Below are 23,953 nucleotides of genomic sequence, written 5' to 3' on the forward strand. Positions count from 1 at the left end.
TAGGCTCCCGCCCCACCCAGAGCCAGGCCACGCCCTGGCGTGTGACGTCAGCACGCCTCGTGCGTCGCGTCGCGGCGCTCACTGGGGGCCCGGCTTTCGCCCGCTGCTGCCGCCGCCGCCGCCGGCCGCGGCTGCTCTCCCAAGATGGCGGCTCCTCCGGGCGAGTACTTCAGCGTTGGGAGCCAGGTGTCGTGCCGGACGTGCCAGGAGCAGCGGCTGCAGGGCGAGGTGGTAGCCTTCGACTACCAGTCCAAAATGCTGGCTTTAAGTATCCTTCGCTGCGCGGAGCCCGAGCCCGGGCCGGCGTGTATGTGTGGTGGTGGGGGGGTGGGGGACGACGGCGGCGGCTGGGGCCCTCTCCGGGCCTAGGGGCGACCGGCTACCGCGGCGCCCGGAGCGCATGCGCACGGCCCTGAGCTCCCCTCCCCCTCTTCGCGTGTCCCTCGGTCCGCTTTGGGGACCCTGTCTCCCATCCCTTGTGGGAGCTGGGCCCCGAGCGAGGGTCAGTGGGTGGAGGGGGGCTTGACACGCGGATGCCTTTTCGGGGGAAACGCTGTGAGAGGGGGATACAGTGCTCCAGAGAGAGAGGGTGGTCGTGGGAGGGGGCTGGTGGATTGGAGCCCGGATGGAAGGGGGGCGGGTAGAATCATGTGGGGAGGGGGTGTGTAGAGTAAAGAGCTGCTAGTAGGGCTGGGGTATGGAGTTTAGGAGGGGGTGTCTGCTGGGAGGATTTGGTTCAAGGAACGGCGGTGGGGTGGTGACCAAATGGGCCTCGCCTGCTTTGGGGGGAGAGTAACTGCAGGACAGTTTGTATCTGAAATGGGGATAGGGGCTTATTTTGCTGGTGAGTGTGTGTGCGTGGTGCTGTTGGGGCGGGGAGTACTGAATGAGGTTTTTCAGTCATTTGAAAATTGCTGTTTTGAGAATGTTTCCATTGGAAACCTGGTCCCAGAGAGGTGGCCACGGTTTTTAGGGGCTCGTGTAGGGTTGTGTGGGTTACAGGTGAAAGAGTAAGTTACGTTCCCTTGCTCAGCCCAGCACATGGAGTCCTGACTTTTCCATAGTAGTTTCCTCCCCTTTTGGAAGTGGTGGTGATTAACAGAATGGAAAAGAAGGCCTGCTTCTTTGGGGTGGAAATGATTTCTGAATTACTCCAGGAAACTCAGTCTTGGAAACAAAATAGTTCCTGGTTGTAATAAATGTACCACCCCTTCCCCTCTTTTTGAGCCACAGGTGGGTTTATTTTTTTGAGGAGTAATCCTTTATGGCATCTTTCAAAAGGAAGTTTTCTACTGAATGCTGCAGTTGAGTGGCAAGTATTTTAATTTATTTAACCACTAGTTGTAGATATTTTTAGCTTAGGAAGATGTCCTCTACAGCAAGAACTGTTGCTTTTTTGGGTAAAATGTAAAAACTCAGACCTGGACCAAATAAGACCTTTTACATTAGTGGGTTAGTTGGAAGGGTTTTGGAATGAGGAATTACTTTATTTTTAATTGGCATATAGTATACTCTTGATAAATAGTTGGAGGAGGGGTGAGTGAATGAATGAATGAATGAATACATATATATAGATAAATGGGTTAAGTAGCTGGGTTCACCTTGAGTGAGCCTCCTTTCCAGTCCTATAGTTTTCTCCTCTGCGGAATGGGAAATCTGAAATCGAAAAAAGTGAAAAGAGCAGAATATAGATGAAAGTATTATACCAAGAACAGAGAGTAATGCCTCTTCTGTGTGGTTCCTTAGGTCCAAGACAAACTCTATATATGGCATTAACACTGCATTATGCTTCCATACAACCAGTAGAGAGGTGACGGAAACCCTTTCTGAGGCTTCCAATTTTGGATGGTATTTGGCTTTGAAAAGCTTGAGATCTTTTAGTTCTGGGGTTTTGAGCGGGTGGAAGGTGACAGGCAGAGATTTCCTGAGGAGAGCTATGATTCTTGTGATGCTCCCCCTTCTTGCTTGTGGCACACCTGTTACACCAGCCTCATTTCAGTTGTTTTCTATGCCCCTTTTGGGATGCGTCAGTGCTGTTTGCCTCTATTTTCCTTAACTTTATTTTTTTCACCAGAATGTCCCTCTTCCAGTGGAAAGCCCAACCATGCAGACATCTTGCTCATAAACTTACAGTATGTTTCAGAAGTGGAAATAATTAATGACCGAACAGAAACCCCTCCTCCCCTAGCTTCACTCAATGTTAGTAAGGTAAGGACTTGTGGGAAGTTCTGGCTCCAAAATGGGAAACATTGAGACTCCTTGGCTCTTGGTGATACATACATTGTTTGTTGTTTTTCATTTTTTCATTAACATAAAATTGTTTGTTCTGATACCTTTTTGAAAAACATACCGGTTTAGGTTTCTCTTTATTTCTGCTTACCTTCAGACTTAAGAAACCTTCTAATGCCCAAATAGAGAAATAAAATTGCAAACTTACTTTTGTCCTTAGTGAAAGAGGGCTGGTTTTTTTGTTTTGTTTTCTAAAAACCTGGAGTCCGTGTGTGAACTTCTGGTATTAGTGGGGTTGGGTAGGGGTGATGCCTGTGAACCTCCTGAAATTGTGTGTATGTGTGCACACATGAATATATATGGTTTTGGTGAACATATGGAGTATTTTGCAGATCTGTGATTCATGACCTACAAAAATTTGAAAACTACTGCCTTAAAGCTTCATTTTTGTCTTTATGTTTGAATTTTGAGGTCTGACAGAATTAGATGTTTAGAGTATTTTAATCTTACATGTTGATATCTGGGAACCCCCAAATCACTTTGGCTCATGAGTTCTATCAGGCAAAATTTCATGTATTATAAAAATAATACTACTCCATGTCCTGTCGTCTTTGCTGTCCTGTACTTTGAACACTCTTATTTCCAGAATGTCTGGAGCCTCATCTTTCAGGACTTTGTTAATGGCACCTCTTCCAGGAAGTCTTCTCTGATCATCCAAGTAAAGTAATTTGCCCCCATTATTCTCTCATAGTACCTTATCCTTTAGAGCTAAGGTGACATAGTGTTTATAGTACAACTTGGGACATTGTTGAGAATAAAGCAGAGTGCTTTTGTTTACACTGAACAAGTGTAGATGAGTGTGTACTGGGCATATTGGAACTTAAGGTTGCCCTATTCATAGCCTTTTTGTAATTATAATTGTGTATCATTTGTTTGCTTTTCTGTCTCACCAAACTTTGTTCTGTGAGGATGGGAACCATACCTGTTTTGTTCATGGCTGAATATACAGAGCCTTGTGCAGAGTAAGTGCTTAATATTCTTTGAATATAATATTAAACCTTCGATTTTAGTAGCAGGTGCCTTTCCTTAAGTCTCTTGAATTAGTGTGGTGGAAGTTTCTCCTTCTGGGGGAGTCTTGTAATAACATATTTTCTTGCCTCTCTGGAATATGGTATGTTGGCTACAATTCAGCAAAGCAAGGAAACACAGGCAGCTGAAACAATAGAGGGCAACTGAGGCTGGTGGAATATAGTTACCTCTGATCTGGAGCTCCCTTCTTTTCAGATTCCAGGGAAATGCCACTTGTGTTTTAGTGATGTCTGAGGACAGATTCGGAATGGTCTTGAGTTTTGTATTAAAGGCTGTTGAATATAGAATGTCCCATTCTTAGAAACTTTATAGATTTTTGAAACTCTGGCTTACGTACCTTCTTTTTTTGTTAGAGTGTAGGAGCCCTTTGAGTGGTTGTATTTTTTTTTTTTTCCCACCTTGAAGAGATTTTTAAAAGATTCAAGTGAAATAGTTTATTCTTACTAGTATGTCGAAGAGGAAATAGGCTTTAAGTTATCCTTTAGTGTTTATAGGGTATGAGAAGTTTGTTACTAAACAACTGGGTCTTTAGTGAGTAGCAGAGGAAAGATTATCTGAAAGAGGGATGATTTTCACAAACATAAAAAACTAAGTTTCTGTTCTTGTGACCAATACATGCCATCATTTATTTGAGAGGGCTTGGAATATTCTGAGTGGGACTGTTAAATAGGTGCTGTTAAGAGGTAATTCTCTTATGTTTGACCTCAAATATAAATAGTTCTTGGTTATTGAATTTGCAGATTATCTTTGCTGTTAGGGTTTTGCTTTCTGCTGATCAGTTTTAATTTATTAGCATTGTTGTAAATTAGTTGTTTACCCACTCTTTCAAGAAAGCAGCAGGAATCAATAGGTTAGGGAAGACCAAATTTTTACTTTTTTTACTTTGTGGCCTGCTTGCCAGGTCTTGAAAAAGGTTTGCTGGATAGAAGAGTCAGAAACTAAAAACCAAAATTAGGTTGGAGGGCTGCTATCTTTGGACTTCATTTACCCACCGTTTCATTTGCAGAGATGTTTAGGAGTAAGCTATATTGGCCTTGCCTTGAAGCCATTGTTTGAGGATGCTTTGAGATTCCTCTCTGAATTTGGTTAGACTTAGAAGAGCCTGTTGCACTGTTACTGAAAATTTCATCTGGGCAACTATTTACATATTGCTTGAATGAACTAAAAAGTTCATTCCACTGAAGAGCGTGGACTTGGGTTTTTTTTTTTTAAGATGGGGGATTGGGGCAGCCCCGGTGGCGCAGCGGTTTAGTGTCGCCTGCAGCCCAGGATGTGATCCTGGAGACTCAGGATCGAGTCCCATGTCAGGCTCCCTGCATGGAGCCTGCTTCTCCCTCTGCCTGTGTCTCTGCCCCCCCCCCCCCCCCCCCCCCCCCCCCGTGTATGTCTCTCATGAATACATAAATAAAATCTTAAAAAAAAAACATTAAAAAAATAAGATGGAGATTGTTTAAGCATGTTAGAAGGGAACTAAAGTGCTCAGAGATCCCTGGAATAAAACTGTTGCTGCTCACAGTCTGGGGGAGCACCACCTGTGTGCTCTACTTCCAGTGGAAGATACCATCACATGTTGGCTCATGTTGCTGATATAGTGAGTGCTCTGTTTAATTAATCCTGTTGATATAAATTGGATATTTGTTTACTCTGACCCAGCAGGAAATGGAAGAAAAAGACTTTTAAAGAAAATGCTTAATTCCATCCCAACTAGAGAAGGTATGAACTAGCAGTTCTTAGAGATGAGCGTGTTGTGCTTTCTGTTGACAGTTCACTGCAGGCTAGGGAGTCCTGTGTCTACAGCTGTGGGATGCGAGAGGCAGCTTGGAAGAGGACAGTGGGTTTGCTGAAGGTGGAAGTATGAGTATCATTTGATATTCTCCACAGTACCATTGTATCTGTTAAAGTGTTCTGATTTTCTGACTCCTAAGACAGAAGCATTTCGATAAAACTACAAAAGCACATCAAAACCAGTCATAAGCGAGGTTCAGGTTACTCACCCTGTGGCTTATTAGTTTATTCCACCATGAGAAAGGCTTAAATGTTGCTTTAGGCTGAGAAGAACCCTAGGGCCCACGAGGCAGAATGAAATGTGTTTCTTAACAGGTTCCTTTGAATTGGCTCTGCATCTGGTTCTTTGGGGATAAAGACTACCTGTGGGTTACTAGTGCTCTCAGGAGATGATTTGGGACATGTCAACATTAGCAAGGTTCTCTCTTGTGTAGCATTATAAAACATTTCCTGGAAATCTGTTTTGTGCAATGTGTTGTGGAAGCTCTGCTGGGGACCACATTTTACATTTTTCTCGTGCTTTACAATTTACAAAGAGCTTTGACACCTCTCATTCCATTCTCACAACCACACCATGTGATCTTTAGAGTGTATTCTTTTCCTTTTCATTTAATGGGTGAGAAGACAAGCTTATTAGTTTAAGTGACTTGTTTTAGGTTATATGGCTGGTAGTATGGGAACTAATGCTTTCATGAGCCACTCTCTGAACTAGAAATTGGTAGACATTTAATTCTAACAACAGTTTTTATGGTGTGGGTACCATCAACATCTCATAGAATAAACTGAGGCCCAGAGACAATGAGTTAGTATTTCAAGGTCATGCAACTACTAAGTCATAGAGCTGGGATTTGAACTCAGGTCTGATATTTTGACTGCCAAAGTCTTGTGTAAAGTAATGTTTCTACATAGACATCTCTGTACTGTGTGGTCAGGAGCATTGTGGTCTAGTAGAAAAAGCAGAAACCAAGAAGGTAAGTTTTTAAAGTCACTTTTCTGCCTATTAACGTTACTAAGCAACAATTTCCTCACTGTAAAAATGGGATGATGTTAGTACTTATAGAGTTTGTTGTGGGGATTAGGTCAATTGACTAGAATTGGCAGATGTTCTCTATTTCTGTATTAGCTATGTGTAGCCAACTGATGTTCCTTGAATAGACATAGGGGTAAGATGAGGGGAAAGGGGCATAATGACTGAGGGAAGGCAGCCAAGAACATGAATGCTATTACTATGTCAGTGTCTCCTGGCTTTGGATCTGACATTCATTCCAGATATCCAAATTTGCCAACCCAAGATTGGGGGAAATCAAAATTGTATTGAATACTGTTAATATGTAGTGTCGTTAAATGTATTAAGGAGATTTCTTCTTGGTGACCAGAATTAACTTGAACTTCCAGAGCAGTGTTATCAGGTGGTATAGTTAAGTGAACACTTGGCTGAGTGCTGAGTACTGGGGTTTAGAGTGAGCAGTCACAGAACCCAGGAGGCTGTGCTTTCAACTCTGAGACTCTTAGGAAAGAACACATGGACACAGCCAAGGCAAATGTTTGTATTTGTTTAGATAAATGCATTTCATGCATTGAATGAAATGCATTTAAGTTGTCTTCTCTCTTTGTTGAGTTACAGAAGACTTTCTTGAGATATTTGTGTATTGTAGGGGAAGGCAGGAAAAGTGACAAAGCATAGAAAATTGAAATCCACAGATAAGGTGTCCACCTCCCTTACCAAACCACTGACTAGTTTGTCAGCCTCTTGTATTTATTTATTACCCATGTATATCTTAGTAACAAGCCATGAGTTATCACCTGCAACGAGGAAGAAGAGATTCAAAAGGCTTATCGTTAGCCCCTGGTAATGAAGAAAGAGTTGGCTGCCTTTGGATAAAAGGAGTATTTGGAGATCGGTTGGGGCAGGGGGTGGTTCTGGTAAGGCTGAGAAAATGGAAGAGTCAGACTTCACTTTTTAAAAAAACTAACTTCAATTGCTCACCTTTAGGTATGATGTCACATTGAGGGATGAGCTGACTTTTTTGTGTGTGTTGAGGTCTCCCAATTTCAAAGTTAAAGTTAAGACTTTCCAGTGATTTGAAGGTTAATTTAATTTTTTTTGAAGGTTAATTTTAAAGTATGAGTAAACTCCTGGGGTAGTTAATAGCTGCTGCATTGTGGCCTTTGTTCATGGATCTATCTTGTTAGCTGGTCCTTGACCATATTGTGACCCTAATGTGTTGAGGTATGGTGTTATCACCAAATAGAATCAGATGGCCTGACCACACTATGCTTAGGTTGTGTGTATATTGGTAGGAGTTAATAATACGTGTAAATGTGGGAAGTGAAATAACTCCTTTTCTAGAGAAAGCAAGGCTTTTTTGGGACACCTGGGTGGCTCAGCGGTTGGGCGTCTGCCTTCAGCTCAGGGCATGATCCCGGTGTCCTGGGATCGGGTCCTGCGTTGGGCTCCCTGTATGGAGCCTGCCTCTGCCTCTCTCTCTGTCTCTTTCATGAATAAATAAATAAAATCTTCAAAAAAAAAAAAAAAAGGTTTTCTTGTCAGGTAAAATTTTTCTAGCTTCTAGAAGCTGTATATAACCTATTGGCTCACTTGATTTGAGTATATTGTCAGGGTCCCAGTACCAGGTTGGAGATCAGTGTTTTGTACCTGGATGTGAACAGACACTGGTTCCTTTTTTTTTTTTTTTTTTTTTTTTTAAGATTTTATTTATTCATGAGAGGCACAGAGAGAGAGAGAGGTGGGAGACACAGGCATAGGGAGAAGCAGGCTCCCCTTAGGGAGCCCAATGTGGGACCCAATCCCTGAACTCCAGGATCACACACTGAGCCGAAAGCAGAGCCCAACTGCTAAGCCATCCAGGCGTCCCGACACAGCTGTTTCCTCATGAAGATACAGGTTGGGGGTGATGATGTTGAGCCCATTACTGTCAACTGATGGGATGTGTTAAGTAGCAAGTAGTATCAGATAAAATTAGGTAGAATGATTGCTGTTTTTTTTTTTTTTTTAATTTTTAAAAAAGATTTATTTAAAGATTTTATTTATTTGACAGAGAAAACAGCAGGGGGAGCAGGCTCCCTGCTTGGTGGGCTCCATCCCAGGGTCCCTGGATTATGACCTGAGTTGAAGGCTGATGCTTAACTGATTGAGCCACCCATATGCCCGTTTATTTACTTTGGTGGGGGAGGCAGAGCGAGAGGGAGAGAGAATCTCAAGCAGACTCCCTGCTGAATAGGGAGTCTGAGAAAGGGCTGGATCCCAGGACCCTGAGATCATGACTTGAGCTTAAAATCAAGGGTTGGTCATTTAACCGACTGAGCCATTCAGGCTCCCTGACTGACTGCCATTTTAAAAATCACTAGCCTTCTGGGGGTGCCTGGGTGGCTCAGTCGGTTAAGCACTTGACTCTTGATCTCAGGTCTTGATCTCAGGTTTGTGAATTAAAGCCTCACATTAGGCTCCATGCACAGCAGGAAGCCTACTTAAAAAAATCACTAGCCTAAAAAAGAAAAATCCACTAGCCTTTTGAAGGATGTCACATTCAGTGGCATTGAAACTGACAGCCATAGTGGGGGATGCAGTGCTTCAGGCTAGGGCTCATGACTCAGTTCAAGCCATAATGCGTGGCAGCCAGCTGACCCTGTGAACCTTCATTAGGTTAAGGGTTTGGTTCCAAAGGGGGCTTTCTTAACATCATGATGTGTGGAGGCAGTTGCCGTCCACCTGAAAAGACAAATTGCTGTGCCTGAGTGACTGGCAGAGGTGTGCATCAGTGTGTTATTGAAGCTACCTCTGCACTCTGACCTGGAGTCGATTCAAAATGAGGGCTTTACTGGTGAGTCAATGGTGGTATTGCGTCTTCTGTTAAGGGGCGTTCTGTTTAGCCTTTCCACTACTGAACAGACTTGGAGGGAAAAGGGTGATGCAGTCAAGTTCTAGCATTGGAATTTTGAGATTAGCTTAGGTAAATACCAGAAACTACCCTGGAGAGACAAGCAAATCGTACCTGAAGTGGAAAATGAAAGGATCTGCCAAAAGCTAACTGTCTGTGGTAGATTGTGGGGAGTTTGAAGAACTAGTTTTTTTTTTTTTTTTTTTTTTTTTTTTTTAACAGCTGGGCTGTTAATGAATTGTGTGACCGTATGTTAGTCATTTAACTGGAACTGGGAACTGTTCTGTGAAACTAATAGTTGAGGTTTCTTTTCCTTTTATCCTCTTCTCACTCCCCCTCCTTTCCAGGTGCTGGGAATGTTAGGATGATGAAGAAGCCTTTGCCCACAAGAATATTGTGTTTGTTGGTAGTGAAAGGGGAGAGCATTGTTTAACCAGTGCTGACGGTATGGCAGGATTAGTGTTAGTGGAGGTATGAGCAAGATGCTATGAGCACAGAGCAGTGGCCAGCAAACTTTCTCTGTGAAGGGCCACATAGTAAATATTTTAGGTTTGTGGCCTGTCTATTCTCTGTCACAGCTACTCAACTTTGCCTTTGTAGCAAGAGCAGCCACAGATGATATATAAACAAGTGGGCATGGTTTTTCTAATAAAGCGTAACTAAGACAGGTGGTTGGCCAAATTTGGCCCACAGGCTGTAGTTTGCCAACCCTTGGCATAGAGTAGTTAAACATTTTAGGGAAGGCTTTCCTGATGTAATAGTGGAGTAGGGTTTTGAAGAATAAGTAATTAGATAAAAGGAAGCTAAGTGGAATCAAGCTAATTTTAATTTGGAAGGTGCTCCATTTGCCCATCTCTGCAATTTAGCAACTTTTGCTGTTCTGTCAGTAAGCTAACCTGGAGGTTATTAGTTCTGAGAGGGAGGGAAGGGACTTGTTATGTGCTGATAATGGTGTTAGGTGTTACATGCTTACTGAACTTCCAACAATAACCCTTCAGGATAGGCCCCAGATGAATGCATTGAGGCTCTGGAGAGGTTATGCATCATGCTCAGGTTCATGCAGCTAGTGTGTGGTAGGCAGGGGTTTGAGCCGGAATTACTTTTTGAGGGAGTAAGGGGTGTGTGTGGCTCTTCTGTTTTATTTTCTCTCTTCAGAGACCAGGAAACAGGGCATGGCTCTTTGACTATCACTGAATAAGATCAACTTTTTTTTTTTTTTTTTTTTTAAAGAGCGAGCAGTGCTCCCTATCCCTAGCAGGGGAGGGAAGGTGAGAGTGGGGAGGAGAGGTGGGGGAAGGGCAGAGGGAGGGAGAGAGAATATTAAGGCTCCACACTCAGTGTGGTTTCTGAGCAGGCTCTGTCTCTGGACCCTAAGATCCTAACCTGAGCCTAAATCAAGAATTGGACTCTTAACCAACTGAACCACCCAGGCACCCCAAGTCAACTCTTTATTCCTTAAGTAGTCCCCCCGTTTTGGCACATAAAGGCATTTCCAACTTACTGTTCCATTTATGTTTTGGAAGATGTTCTGTTTGGGACTTACAGCCTCTCTAGCAGCTCATATAGAAACCAGAAAGGAGAGGGCACTGAGCCATTGGCTAAAGGAAGGTTGGATTGTATGGATTTTTCTGAAATGACCCACAAGCCACCTTCTTTGTGCTAATAATAAGGATGTTATAATAATAGTGTTAACAGCTAATACTTGTACAGTGTTTTACAGCTCACCTAGTGTTTTCATTTGGGGCATCTCTCCTTTTTTTTGGGGGGGGGGGGCATCTCTCCTAATCCTCGCAGCTACATGTGAGCTAATTTGAGTGGACACTCTCAGAGATAGGTTGTTGAGGTCAGATTTCAGCTTGTATCTCAGCAATTTCTCTTTCTGACAGGGCTGTGTAGAGGTTCCACAGCAGTACTAGTTTCAGGGTCTTGGGAGTAGGGAATTAGTGTCCTGGAAGTTTAGTTTTCTTGTAGTTATGAATTGTGTTTAGTGACATAATTACAAATAGCTAACAAACTACTGACTTAATGATAAGTAGTTTTTATTTTAAAATAGGTGAGAGAGGGATCCCTGGGTGGCGCAGCGGTTTGGCGCCTGCCTTTGGCCCAGGGCGTGATCCTGGAGACCCGGGATCGAATCCCATGTCAGGCTCCCGGTGCATGGTCGGGCTCCCGGTGCATGGAGCCTGCTTCTCCCTCTGCCTCTCTCTCTCTCTCTCTCTCTCTCTCTGTGGCTATCATAAATAAATAGAAATTAAAAAAAAAAATAAATAAAATAGGTGAGAGAAAAACCTTTGCCTTGGCCTGGACTGGCTGTGGCTTGAGGCTGGTCTATATTATGTAGTAGCAACATGATGATTTAAGTATCATGTCACCATGGCCCCTGGATTTGCAGGGTGTTTTTCATCATAGCTCAAAGCACTTAATGTATCTTTTTTAAAATTTTTTTTAAGATTTATTTATTTATTTTGGAGATGGAGCATGAGCCAGGGGAGGGGCAGAGGGAGAGAATCCTTAAGCAGACTCCCCACTAAGTGCAGAGCCCTACATACAGGGCTCTGTCCCACAACTCATGAGATCACAGCTGGAGCTGAAACCAAGAGTCGGAGGCTCAACCAATTTAGCCACCCAAGGCTCCCCTGCACTCAACATATCTTGCTTGACTTAGCTTCTCTAGTCTTGGACCAATCAGAAAATGACGGGTCCACGGGGCGTCTGACTGGCTCAGTTGGTAGAGCATATAACTCTTGATTTTGGGGTTGTGAGTTTGAGCCCCACATTGGGTAGAGATCACTTAAATAGGTAAATATTAACAAAAAAAATTGATGGGTCCAGGGGGTACCTGTCATTATTGGCCTGAAATGCTTTTTCCACACAAGATCTGTTTTCTGAAAAGCATTCCCGTGATTTACTTTTAACAAAAGAAATGTCCTTGAGGTTCAGGGGGAGACTGGGGCCCTTTTCAGAAAAGAGAGGTCTTTCACTAGAAGGCAGACAGCTGTGTTCTGCACTGGGGGCATCGGTGGGAATGCCAGAATGAACTGACAAAAAGAGGAGATGACAGCTGAGTTTTTCATTTTTGGAAAAAAATTTTTTTCCTTTCTGAAAATATTTTTTTTGCATTCAAATTTTATATTTTCACCAGTAATTTGGACTGATTTCTCTTAGGTGGAACTGTTTGTAGTACAGGGTTAAGAATGCAAGCTTCTGGAGTCAGACTAGGTTGAAATCCAGACTTTCCCCCACTTGTAGCTTGGTAAACTTGGGCAAGTTTCTTAACAGCTGTAACTTAGTTTCTCCATCCATTAAGTAGGAGGGATTTTAGTCCCCATTCCATAGGCTTGTTGTATGGATTTTTTTATTAAGTTTTTATTTATTTATTTGACAGAGCATGTGCATAAGCAGAGGGAGTGGCAGGCAGAGGGAGAGGGACAAAGCAGGCTCTCTGCTGAGCAGGGAATCTGATGTGGGGCTTGATCCTAGGATCCTGGGATCATGACCTGAGCTGAAGGCAGACACCTAACTGAATGAGCCACCCAGGTACCCCTGGATTTTTTTTTTTTTTAAGATTTTATTTATTAGCACAAGTTGGAGGAAGGGGCCGAGAGAGAAGTAGAAGCAGACAGAGACCCTGACATGGGGCTTGACCCCAGGATCCCAAGATCATGGCCTGAGCTGAAGGCAGATGCTTAAACCAGCCGAGCCACCCAGGTGCCCTGTTGTATGGATTAAATATTTTGATACATATAAAGTGTGTAGCTTGGTGCCTAGGATGGAGTAAGCTCTCGCTTAACAAATTGGGTCTTAGAATTTTATTTTATATTTATTTATTATTTTTAAAAAAGATTTTGTTTATTCATGAGAGACACAGAGAGAAACAGAGAGGCAGAGACACTGGCAGAGGGAGAGGCAGGCTCCATGCAGGGAGCCCAGTGTGGTACTCGATCCCAGGACTCCAGGATCACACCCTGGGCTGAAGGCGGCACTAAACCGCTGAGCCACCCAGGCTGCCCAAAATTTTAATATTCACTACCAGGCCTCTTAGGCTCTACAGTTCCTGTTTGATTCAGTGTTTTGATTCATTATTATGTATTCTAAGACACAACGACAAGTGGGGTACTCTATTTTTGGAGTTCCCAACTATCTGGAGTTGGAAAAAACAGTATTTTAGTGAAACTGTCAGACAGGAGCTTTCAGCTAGGGAACAGGAAGACTTGGGATACTGATTTGATAGCTGGAAGAAATATTTTCAGAGCTTGCTTGTTGCTAGCTAGGAAGGAGGGCTTTCCAAGAGCACAGCCTGCAATCGAAACATCAGAAACAAGCACTGGCGGGCAGCCCTGGTGGCTCAATGGTTGAGTGCTGCCTTCAGCCCAGGGTGTGATCCTGGAGACCCAGGATCAAGTCCCAGGTCAGGCTCCTGCATGGAGCCTGCTTCTCTCTCTGCTTGTGTCTCTGTCTCTCTCTGTGTGTCTCTCATGAATAAATAAATTAAAAAATACATATATTAAAAAAAAAGAAAAGAAACAAGCACTGGCCCTCAGTATGCCAATGGTTCTTGGCTGCCCTGGTCTGTCACCACTCCGCCTCTACCAGGCCTTGCGGGCAGTGCCGGCAGTTCCTGGGCAGCAGCTGCAGTACTTCCTAACCTCTCTATGAGGGCAGCTGGTTGGACAGCCTGCATACACAGAGAAGACAAACTCAGAGTGGCTCATTGGAGTCAGTAGGTCACATCCAGCATGTTCCTCTTTGGACTCTGCTTCCCTTGTTGTATCAGCTGTCACAGCCTGTTAAATACTTGAAGTAGGAATCCCTCTGGATTCCCCACAGCACCTGTGCCTTCCTGGTCTGGGTGTGTGGGACTAAGATGGCCCAGCTGGTGACTGAATAACAAGATGAAGTGCATATTGCTTGGATTTTGTTGTTGTGGCTGCTCCCTTTTCTCCATGTCACTGAGCACAGGAGGAGATGCGTATGTTTGTTAATTGACTCTCTCAAGGGTTACCCAACAGCAGGCATGACTAGATGCCTTTTAATATTGATGTGCTTTGGTATCAAGTTTGTGTACTTTTCTTCAGTGCCCACTCAAGTTGCTATATGTAAAATGGCCATGGGAGGAAGCACTGGTTAGTAGACAGGGAATAGCTATTTTCACTGAGTTTCAAGAAAAGGCAGGTAAGTACAGGTTGGCTTGTGCACTCATTTCATTTAAGCCACATACACATTAGTAACAAATATTTGTAGGTTTGTGTTTCTCACTTTGCCTGAACCCCATGTGTTTGTAAAGTGGTGCCTTTATACTCTTTGAGATTCTAACCAGTTAGTGTTTTCAGGTTTGATTGGAAGCGAGGCTAGCAGCTAGCATGTTTACATTGAAAATGGTTGCAGTACGGTGGTAGTCACTGAATTTAAAAAATTGTATTCGTGGTAACCCTCCCAAGCTTGAAAGGCACACCCCTACACCTCCACTGAGGGCAGCTTTTATTGGTTCCCTCTAGTGGTTTGACAATAACTAAACTTGTCTTGGAATAACTGGACCATTTATACATATGGATGAGTTTACAAAAATATGTGGGAGAATTTAAATCTGTGTAACTGCTAACTTGAGGGTAGAATGGTAGTCATTGGGTTTATAAAAGGTGATTATCTACATTTTTCATGAGTTTTCAGGAACATTCCTAAAAAGAGCAAGGTAATCTCACTCCTAATTTTGAGAGAAGACTGCTAGATTCCTTTTGTGAGGGTAACCTTCCTTGCACCTTATTGATAGGTTCTTCTGTGGGAGAAATTTACCCTTTTTTGTACAAGTTCCTGGTGAAAGCAGATCTATGTAGCTGGATATCAGATTTAAACATTTTTCAGATGCCATGAAAATGCAATTCATAAACTGACAGCTGGAGGTTTCAAGGATTGCAGTGTGTCCAGATCCCCCAATGCAAAATTGCAGGTACAGGTAGAGTAATTGAGGATATTGGGGCAAATTAAAATACAGTCAGTTTACTCTGATTTTTGTTGACTTTTCTAAGACCCCCTCCTTTTGGAGGGGGGTAAAGATTTTATTTATTTATTTATGGGCGGGGGCAGGGTGCAGGGAGAGGGACAGACTCCACACTCCGTGTGGAGCCTGACACAGAGCCTGATCTCACAACCCTGAGATCACAACCCGAGCTGAAACCAAAAGTTGGATGCTTAACCAACTGAGCTCACCCAGTTCTAAGGCTTTTCTTTATCATTTAGCATTTGGGATCTGTTTGCACTATGAGTTCACGTGGAGAATCATCTAGTCTATTCTCTTTTGCTTTCAGGATAGTCTTTGGAGGAGATTGTACAATTTGTATTTTAGGGGGCTAGAAATGTACTTTGAAATTCTTGTTCTTTAACTGTTGTGCTGCTGTTACTCAGGCTGTCCAAACAAATCCCTTCTGGCTGAGATTTATATGCAGATTATTCTACCTCTGGCAAAAATTCAAAGTGACTCCTCTCTCAGCCTTTTTCCTTCTTCTTCTAGCTTAAATTTGTCAGTTCTATTCTTAAATATTCTGCATAGGTGCATGGTTTCCCTGAGCCATTTCTTCTCTTATTGAATGGGTGATGTTCTGTTTTTAATCTATGTAGGTGACAAGGATGTTTTGCTGTGGGTATCGTGTATTATTTAGTCAACACAAGCTTTATAGAAGCAGTTTGGTCTGACCCAATACTGGGAGATGTTTTTGGTTTTCAGGGATAAACATTTTTAAAAAGACCTCTGGGGCAGCCTGGGTGGCTCAGCGGTTTGGTGCGCTGCCTCTCAGCCCAGGACGTGATCCCGGGATCGAGTCCCGTGTCGGGCTCCTTGCATGGAGCCTGCCTTTCCCTCTGCCTCTCTCTCTCTCTTTATGTCTCTCGTGATTAAATAAATAAAATCTTAAAAAATAAAAAGATAAAAAGACCTCCAAATGAGACCTTCGAACCTGTTCATGGGGTAAGGTAAACATCTACCTGGTCACTTGCTCTCTGTAGGAGCCCTGCAAGAGCATGATTAATCAGGGGAGCTCTCTTGTCCCCTAGTTTTTCCTTCTTTCCTTGGAGACTTCAGATTTTTTACAGGGTTGTTTGGAACAGTGAGACTCAAGGAAACTCCTTGTTATCAGGGTTTTTTTGGTGACTAAGTTTTGCTTTTTGCTGCTTAAAATACACCACCAGTGGTTCTCTTTCCATAGAAACTGAATGCTTTCTTACTGCAGTTGGGATTGCCAAGGCTCATGGGAATACTGTCAGCCCTATGCATGTATTTCTCTGTGGAGTTCCAGCCTGATGGGGCCAGCATAGCAGGACCAGGCTTGAAAGATTATTTATTTTAGTGCTGCTGTAGTTGTCTCTTCATGTCCTGGGGACCATGTGAAAAATGAGCTCTGGCTTCATTCAAATCACTGCAGAGTTTTGGTGTTTCTTTCCTCTTGCCCCTAGGGACACTGAAATGACAAGTGTGTATGACCTCTCTCTTCTGTTTTCACACCCCTCACCCCTCAGATGATCTTTGAAACTCAGAGGTAGGGCTCCCCATATCCCAGTTGAAGGTCTCCTTTTCTCTTCTTCATAGTTAAACCCACACCTTAATAGAGTGCTTCATTTTGCTAACAATTAGAACTTTGCCTCTAGAACTGTACTTGATCTCTGGTTTGAAGGGTCACTGTTACAGTGGGATATAAATGTTTAAGAGTTCCAAATATTGGGGCACCTGGGCAGCTCAGTCTGTTAAGCATCTGCTTTTGGCTCACGTCACAGATCCTGGGATCAGGTCCTTGGTCAGTCTCCCTGTTCAGCAGGGAGTTGAATTCTCCCTCTGCCTCTCCCCCTGCTCATACTCCAGCATGCGCACGCTCTCTCTCAAATAAATAAAAAAAAATTTTTTTAAAGATTTTATTTATTATGAGAGACACAGAGAGAAGGCAGAGACACAGGCAGAGGGAGAAGCAGGCTCCTCGCAGGGAGCCCGATGTGGGACTCAGTCCTGGAACTCCAGAATCACGACCTGAGCTGAAGGCAGACGCTCAACCACTGAGCCACCCAGGCGTCCCAATAAAATAAAATCTAAAAAAAAAAAAAAGTCAAATATCTGGGTACTTTGGGGATGTGTGTGAGGTATGATCTCCCTATTTTAAGGAACTGGTCTTTGGGGACAAATTATGTGTTCTCACGTGTGTGTCTGTATATGTCTTTAGTATACTAGCTGGAGCATCATTATACTAAGCTGTTCATGATTGTGGGCCTGAAAAATCTCCAAATCATTTGTTTGACTTTCAGATGCATTATCTACTTTTCATTTTGGCCGTCTAGTCCAGCATATTTGTTTTGCCTTACCCTTAAATTTGTATTCCTGGAGTCTCTAGCACCAAATACTGTAGGGTGGGGACTAGAAGTGTATTGGAGGGTCAGTAGAGGTTGATACGGCAACACACCCCTATTGGGAGGGACTTAACTAGATTTTAGTAGACTACAGTAGTCCCCCTCTTTATCTGCAGCAGGGTGTACATGCCAAGACCGTGGAGGGTGCTTGAAACCATGAATAGTACCGAGCCTTGTATATACTAATTTTTCTCCTGTAGATCAATAACTGTGATAAAGTTTAATTTATAGTTAGGCACAGTAAAGATTAACAACAACAATAATAGAAAAATTATAACAATATGCTGTAATAATAGTTATGTGAACACGGTCTCTCTGTCTCAAAATATCTCATTGTATTGTTTTTACTCACCCTTCTTGTGCTGATGTGAGGTGATAAGATGCCTACGTGATGAGATGAAATGAGGTGAATGATGTAGGCACTGTGATGTAGCAGTAGGTTTCTGTTAACCTGACCTGATGATATGTCAGGAGGAGGATCATCTGCTTTCAGACTGAGGTTGACCCTGGATAAGGGAGGGGTGGGGAAACTACTATACTATAGATTTTATTAGAATTTCTTTTGATCAGTTTATGAGTGTTCCACTAGAGGGCAGATAAGGAACAGATGTAAGGTAGAAGGCAGACCATTCCATTTTCTAAAGAGCAGGATAGCAGTAGCTCACATTGAAGGTGGGCAGTATCCATGGGTTAGGTTTACTTGAGTCTTGGCTCCCCATGTGAGTACAGATAGTGGTATCAGAAAGGTAGTCTTTAGAACCTCAAATTCTGGTCTTTGAAAGTGTTGTAGATATTAATTTCTAAACTCTAGCAATGGCTGATAAAAATTCTTAATTTTTTCCTTTCATAGAAATGTGTGTGTTATCTTTTATCTGACCATCACTTCCCAGTCCCGCTGTGTAACATTGCCCTGCATTGTTTTCTTCCTAGCTCCTTAGTACTGTCTGAAGTTACTTTATGTTTTTATTTGTAGTCTGTGTCCAGTCCTTGCTTCAGTGCTGTATCTCAAGTCTAGCACAGTGTATGTCTGGTACCTGGTGGGCACTCAGTAAGTACTGGGTGGAAGGAATGTTTGCCACTGTAGCAGTAACTTCTCAGGTATATCATGTATGTGTTCCATAAACTCCGAAAAAAACGGAATCTACCAAACCAGTCTTTTCCAGTCTCCTTTCCTAAACAGGTCCTGACTGTTGGGAAGAACGAAGGTGAATGCTTTTCTGAGTCTCTTTCCTCTCCCCCACCCTAGCTTGCCAGCAAAGCACGGACAGAGAAGGAGGAGAAGCTGAGCCAGGCCTATGCAATCAGCGCTGGTGTTTCCCTAGAGGGCCAGCAGCTCTTCCAGACCATACACAAGACGTGAGTTGGGGGAGCATAGGGGTCCCTTGTCCTGGGGGTGATGCTGCCTGGCTGTGCTGTGTGGTAGCCAGCTGTTGGGTAGTTGTGTTCCTGAAAGTCAGTAGAGATGCTGGTTAGTGTGTCCGCAGCACCTCGGTGTCCAGGGATGTGGGTGTCTGTTACCTTTCTGTACAGGAAAATGGTGTAATTGTGGACAAGTTGTCTTCTCTTACCTTCAGTTTCTTCATATGTAAAATTTGGTTTGGGATTAGATTATCCTAAAGGTCCCTTTTAGAGCTGGTGTTCAATAATTTAGAGCTTGTGGCTTCTTTCTCTTTCATTATTTTGATCTTCTTGTACCTTACTCCAGAAGCTGATGCAGTTTTATTAAAGGAAAGTTACATGTCTCTGTCTCTCTCCAATTGTACATTGGGGTGTATATAGGGAGTCAGGGAGAGCAGAAGGCCACCTTATTACCACCTCCTAAAAGACATTTTGTCACAGCAGAAGTCATTTGACTCTCCACTAGCTTCCCTAGCTGCTGAAAAACTGAAACATTTGACACTCCCCCTCCCCCCTGCTGCCTTCTGTTACCCTATTTAACCACCTGGGTCTGGTGCACAGATGGCAGCTGGCATCAGAGCTGTTTGAGGCCGTGGAATGAGTATCTGAACATTTACAGGTATGTGAAGGAACTCTGAAGAATATCAGCTGCCCTGCGTTTCCCCAAGTGTGAACTGGAATGGGTTTTCCCAGTCTGGCAAGTGCCCAGCTGTCTGAAAATTGAGAAGGGCCAGTTTGAGGAGCAGTTTCCATTTTAGGAGGTGGGAGGCAGAGTATAGATCACAGTAAGATGGGGAATTTCTTTTTCCTGTCTTTCTAAAGGTGCTATTTCCCCCTAGGTCAGAGGTTGGCAAACTCTAGCCAAATCTGCTAGTTTGTTTATATGTCATCTGTGGCTGTTTTTGTAGTTTGGTACAGCAGCAGAGTTCAGTAGTTGTGACAAAAATTGTATGGCCCTTAAAGCCTAAAATACTTGCTGTCTGACTCTGTATCGAAAAAGTTTGCCAACCCCTGCCCTAGGCTGCTACTTAAATTGAATCTAGTGGCCTGTTCCTAGCTGTTCATTTGAATTCAATTTGGATTAGACTTCTGAGGCTGCCACCAATATAGGCTGTCCCTAATGCTTCAGAGTAACTCTTCTGGGCTCTCCTCGGAATGGAATATGCATCATGTCATTGCTTTTCCTAGCCAGTGGTGCCCAGGAAGTATTTCTTGGCTACTACACCCAATGGGCTGCTGGCATCTGGTTATTGCCTGAGCTGTGAGCTGAGAAGTGGGGGTCAGTTTTCTGGAGTTATTTATTCATCAGGCAGGAGGTGTGGGATGCCTGCAAGAGGCAACTTTCACCTGCTCTCTTCTCCTTCCAGCATTAAAGACTGTAAATGGCAAGAAAAAAACATCGTAGTCATGGAAGAAGTTGTTATTACACCCCCATATCAAGTGGAAAACTGTAAAGGCAAAGAGGGGAGTGCACTGAGCCATGTACGCAAAATAGTAAGTAAAGGAGCTGTGAACCTTTAGAGAAAGGATGATTCCTTGGCCTTTACCCTTCCAGCATCAGGGCAGGACCTTGTACTTTAATCCCTGCCTGGTGCGACCTATCAGCCTGTGGGCAGCTCTGCCTAGCCCCCTGCCCCCTGCGCTGCAGTGCTCTGCAACTGTGGCTTGGCCACGTCTGTGGGGATGGAACCCACTGGGCAGCGTGCAATAAAGTGAGTGGTTGGCCCCATGTCCTCAGCACTGTGGCTTTTTGGAATTAGCCAGACCATTCCATGGTATTGAGCCTGAGCAGTTCCTCTCATCCCAGGCTGGGTTCTTCTCAGGAAGGGCTGGTTGGTATAAATCAGTTGATGTTGGCATCACTGACCTTGCATATATCATGTGACTGTCTAGATTGAGTGGCAGCATTTGTGAGAACACTCTGAGCATTGAGAGACCATCATTGTGGATGTAAACATTCTAATACTGTTAATACCCTGTCAGCTTTTTATTCTGCACTTAGGTGAAGAGTGGGGAGGGAGTTTGGGCATAATAATCTCCTTTCATGCTGTGTTTTAGTTTATAGGTTCACCTTCTTTTAGACAGTCTTAGCTGAACCTGTAGCAAATGTGGTTGAAACAAGAGGCCCCTGCCTACGTTTGTCTGGGAAGGCCCGCAGACACCAAGGGGAGAGGTGCCTGAATGGTCCATGAGATGGACAGCCGAGACGGGCTGTGGATGCCCGGAGTGAACTGTTTGGGAGGCCTTGGTGCCCATCTCCTGTTCTGACCTAGGCTGAACTGGTCTCTTTCAGGTTGAAAAACATTTTAGAGACGTGGAAAGCCAAAAGATACTGCAGCGTTCACAAGCCCAGCAACCACAGAAGGAGGCTGCCCTGTCATCCTGAGTCCACACACACGGAGGACTCTTCCAGCATCCAGCCAACGAGGCGATGGTGGTGGCTTCGGCGGAGGCAGGCCGGGGGAGGGAAGGGATCCTATATTTCCTGTTGGCTCTTGTTAACAGAGTCAGCATTTCCAAATCTTAGACTTGAACAAACAAAACACCCAACAAAAAAGAACAAGAGAATAATTTAAAAGTTGAATCATTACTTGACTAACAGACTTCGGTCCACCATGTCCTTTTCACAGCCCCTTCTGGAACAGTCACCTTGTTAATTTTATTTTTGAAAATTCCTTTCCTGCTCTGCCCTTTCACCTCTGACTTTCCTAGTCTGTCCCTGCCATTCTGTTTTTATAAGTGGCTACACTTGCCTTCTGAGTGATCGAAAGAAACTTTTACATCTTCTCTTCCAAAATAAAAGTAACAAGCTGACTGTGATACTTAAGTTGAGACTAGAGCAGCAGACAGAGGTCTCACTTTAAATTTGTCTTTTTTCTTTTTTTTTTTTCTTTTTTTGCACAGGGCATGGCTTGAATTAGTTTTATTTTTCTTAACTTTAAATATATATATGAAAATATATATTAAAATGTTCTCTAAATATTTTCTGCTTCTTGCAGGTCTCTTTTTACTAGATCATGGCCGCTCTTCCCACCTCATCCCTTCGAAAATAAAAACGTATTACCCTCCCCACCACCTATAGCCAGGCAACTAACTTGACTTGGTTCACAGCAAGAATCTTCTGCAGCACTTTCTAGAGCCAGTGTTTGCAGGTGGGATTCGGCTGTGAGGGTTCCTGATGGCTTTTTAGTCTGTGTGTGTGTACCAGTCTCAGATTTGGCCAGAACCTCAGGATTCTCCCTCTGCCTTTTGTCTTACTTCATGGTACTAGAAGAACTTCTCACCACTCTCCCGTCTCCTAGATGGGAGAGTCAGCTGCCCTGTCTCCCGTGCCCTCTGCAGGAAGAACTATTTTGCATGGCACGTCTCAGCTCCTCCTCGAAGGATGATTTTCTTCCATAAGAAACCTGGAGCCCACCTCTCCCAGTCTCTCGAAGTCTGTATCCAGAGCCACTAGCCCAGGAGAAAGCTTGGGTGACCTGTAGTTTCTCTTCTCCCACCAACCTCCTGCTTTTATGCCCTTCCCCACCCCACTTAAATTTTACAAGCTTACGATAGTTTGTATATGCTCAGCCGATGGGCAGAAAACCTGGAGAGAACTTCTGGACTTTAGCCCACCAGTTTGTCTGGTTTGACTAACCTGCTGAGCACGAAAACTGGCACCCGTTGTCCCTGTGTCTTCAGGGCAGTCCAGTGGGGCAGAGTGTGCCACCAGCTGAATATCAGGCACCTAGTGGGAAGTGGGTGATGCTCATGTGACTGGCTGGAGCTTTGGGGGTGGGGTGGGGGTTAACTACTATCTTTTTGGCCATGATCTCTTTCCCCTTCCTTTTTTTTTTTAATTAAATAAATGGATCAAAATTAAATAATTCAAGCCCTGCCTTCAAAATGAATTTTTTTTTTTAGTATTGTTTAGCAAAAACAATAAAACCCAAATTTTTTTAACCATCACTCATGTCTCAGGTTTGTACATGCTCTAGAGACACCAGAGGGAGGGGGTGTAAGGGGAAGTGTGTTTGGTAATTTTTCCCTTTAGATTCTCTGCTTCCTACTCTTTACCCTTCCTCCTCCTACCCCTGGAGCTCACCCAGGGATATAGTGCAAAGTGTATAATTTCAAGAAAGGGATTCAGGGTTGGGAGGTATGTGTGAGTGGGGTAGGGGCGCAGAGGGATGGACACATACATGAGGCAGTTTGTTATGGGCTGTTTGGAAGAAAAAAAACAGAAGACTTTTATATCCACCTGCTATTGGCCAGAGCTAGATTTAAAATACCAGGCCTTCAATTTAGTTTGCACAGAAGTATAAGCTGCTGGAGAAGATAAAAAAGGGAGAAAGAAGAGAGACCTTGTAAGCTCTGATAGGGAGTACTTTTGACTCTAGTTTTCGTTTATAAAATGTTGTGGGGGAACTTTAAGCACTTCAAGAGGTGGAGTTACGACCGTGTGAAAGGCAGGTGAAGAAGAAAGAACCAGGGCTTTGGAGGCATAAATAGTTGGGCTCACATCCCCACACCTCCCTTTCCTCACTTTGAGACTGTGGGTAAGTCATTTTACCAGCATGAGCCTTCGCTTCCCATTGTCAACATGGAGCCCATACCCATCTCCTAAAGTTGGTGTAGAAGGCTAAATATCTTTAGAATGCTTGATACCTAGAAGGTACTCTGTCAGTGTTAGCTTGGTCCTGGGGTGGTTGACTCTGGGGATGAGATTGGATTAGATGGTCAGCAGAAACTCGGGCTTTGTTTCAGAAGTCTTCTCTAGATTGTGTTTTAAGTGAGGCCAATAACATAAAACGGGCAAGGATGGGGGTGTCTCAAGAATCCTGCCTTCTGTCTCTGATCTCACCTCTACCTCTGCCCTGGAGTCCTGGGAAATTCCTTTGATTATAATATGGAAACCACTCCTTTCACAGAAGGAGAGTGGGTTCCACAGGGTTAAGTGACTTGTCCTGAGAACCCCTGCTACCCATGGTGGCAGAGCTGGAATGGAACCCCAGCCTTTTATCCTCCCATAGGCTCCTAATTCTGCTCTGTGACTTTCTAAACTAATGGCATGTGCGTTGCTCACTTGTTTGCCAGGTGTGGGGTGCAACATAGATGGGTGAGAGGCACAGGAATTTCCTGCTAGATTGGAAGAGCACTGAGGTGCTGAAGAGTGTGGTTCGGAGGGC

The 23,953-nt window shown here is 43.8% G+C and overlaps 1 protein-coding gene across 1 annotated transcript; it reads left to right on the top strand.

Moving 5' to 3' along the window:
• Positions 1-58: 58 nt before the first annotated feature.
• Positions 59-22,729, top strand: LSM12 (LSM12 homolog). The gene is made up of 5 exons (XM_041726659.1): positions 59-268; positions 2,075-2,208; positions 18,631-18,740; positions 20,150-20,276; positions 21,076-22,729. Exons 1-5 carry the CDS (start codon positions 145-147, stop codon positions 21,166-21,168), a joined length of 588 nt encoding a protein of 195 aa, XP_041582593.1. The 5' UTR covers positions 59-144; the 3' UTR covers positions 21,169-22,729.
• The last annotated feature ends 1,224 nt before the right edge of the window (positions 22,730-23,953 follow it).

This window comes from Vulpes lagopus, chromosome 12 (assembly GCF_018345385.1).
Source record: "Vulpes lagopus strain Blue_001 chromosome 12, ASM1834538v1, whole genome shotgun sequence".
Lineage (NCBI taxonomy): Eukaryota > Metazoa > Chordata > Mammalia > Carnivora > Canidae > Vulpes > Vulpes lagopus.

Bases quoted from the DNA above. Each gene is read 5' to 3' on its own strand.
- LSM12 (XM_041726659.1), top strand. From the start codon at position 145: ATGGCGGCTCCTCCGGGCGAGTACTTCAGCGTTGGGAGCCAGGTGTCG. The intron at 269-2,074 runs GTATCCTTCGCT...TTTTTTCACCAG, and splicing joins GTCCAAAATGCTGGCTTTAA to AATGTCCCTCTTCCAGTGGA. The intron at 2,209-18,630 runs GTAAGGACTTGT...CCCCCACCCTAG, and splicing joins CTTCACTCAATGTTAGTAAG to CTTGCCAGCAAAGCACGGAC.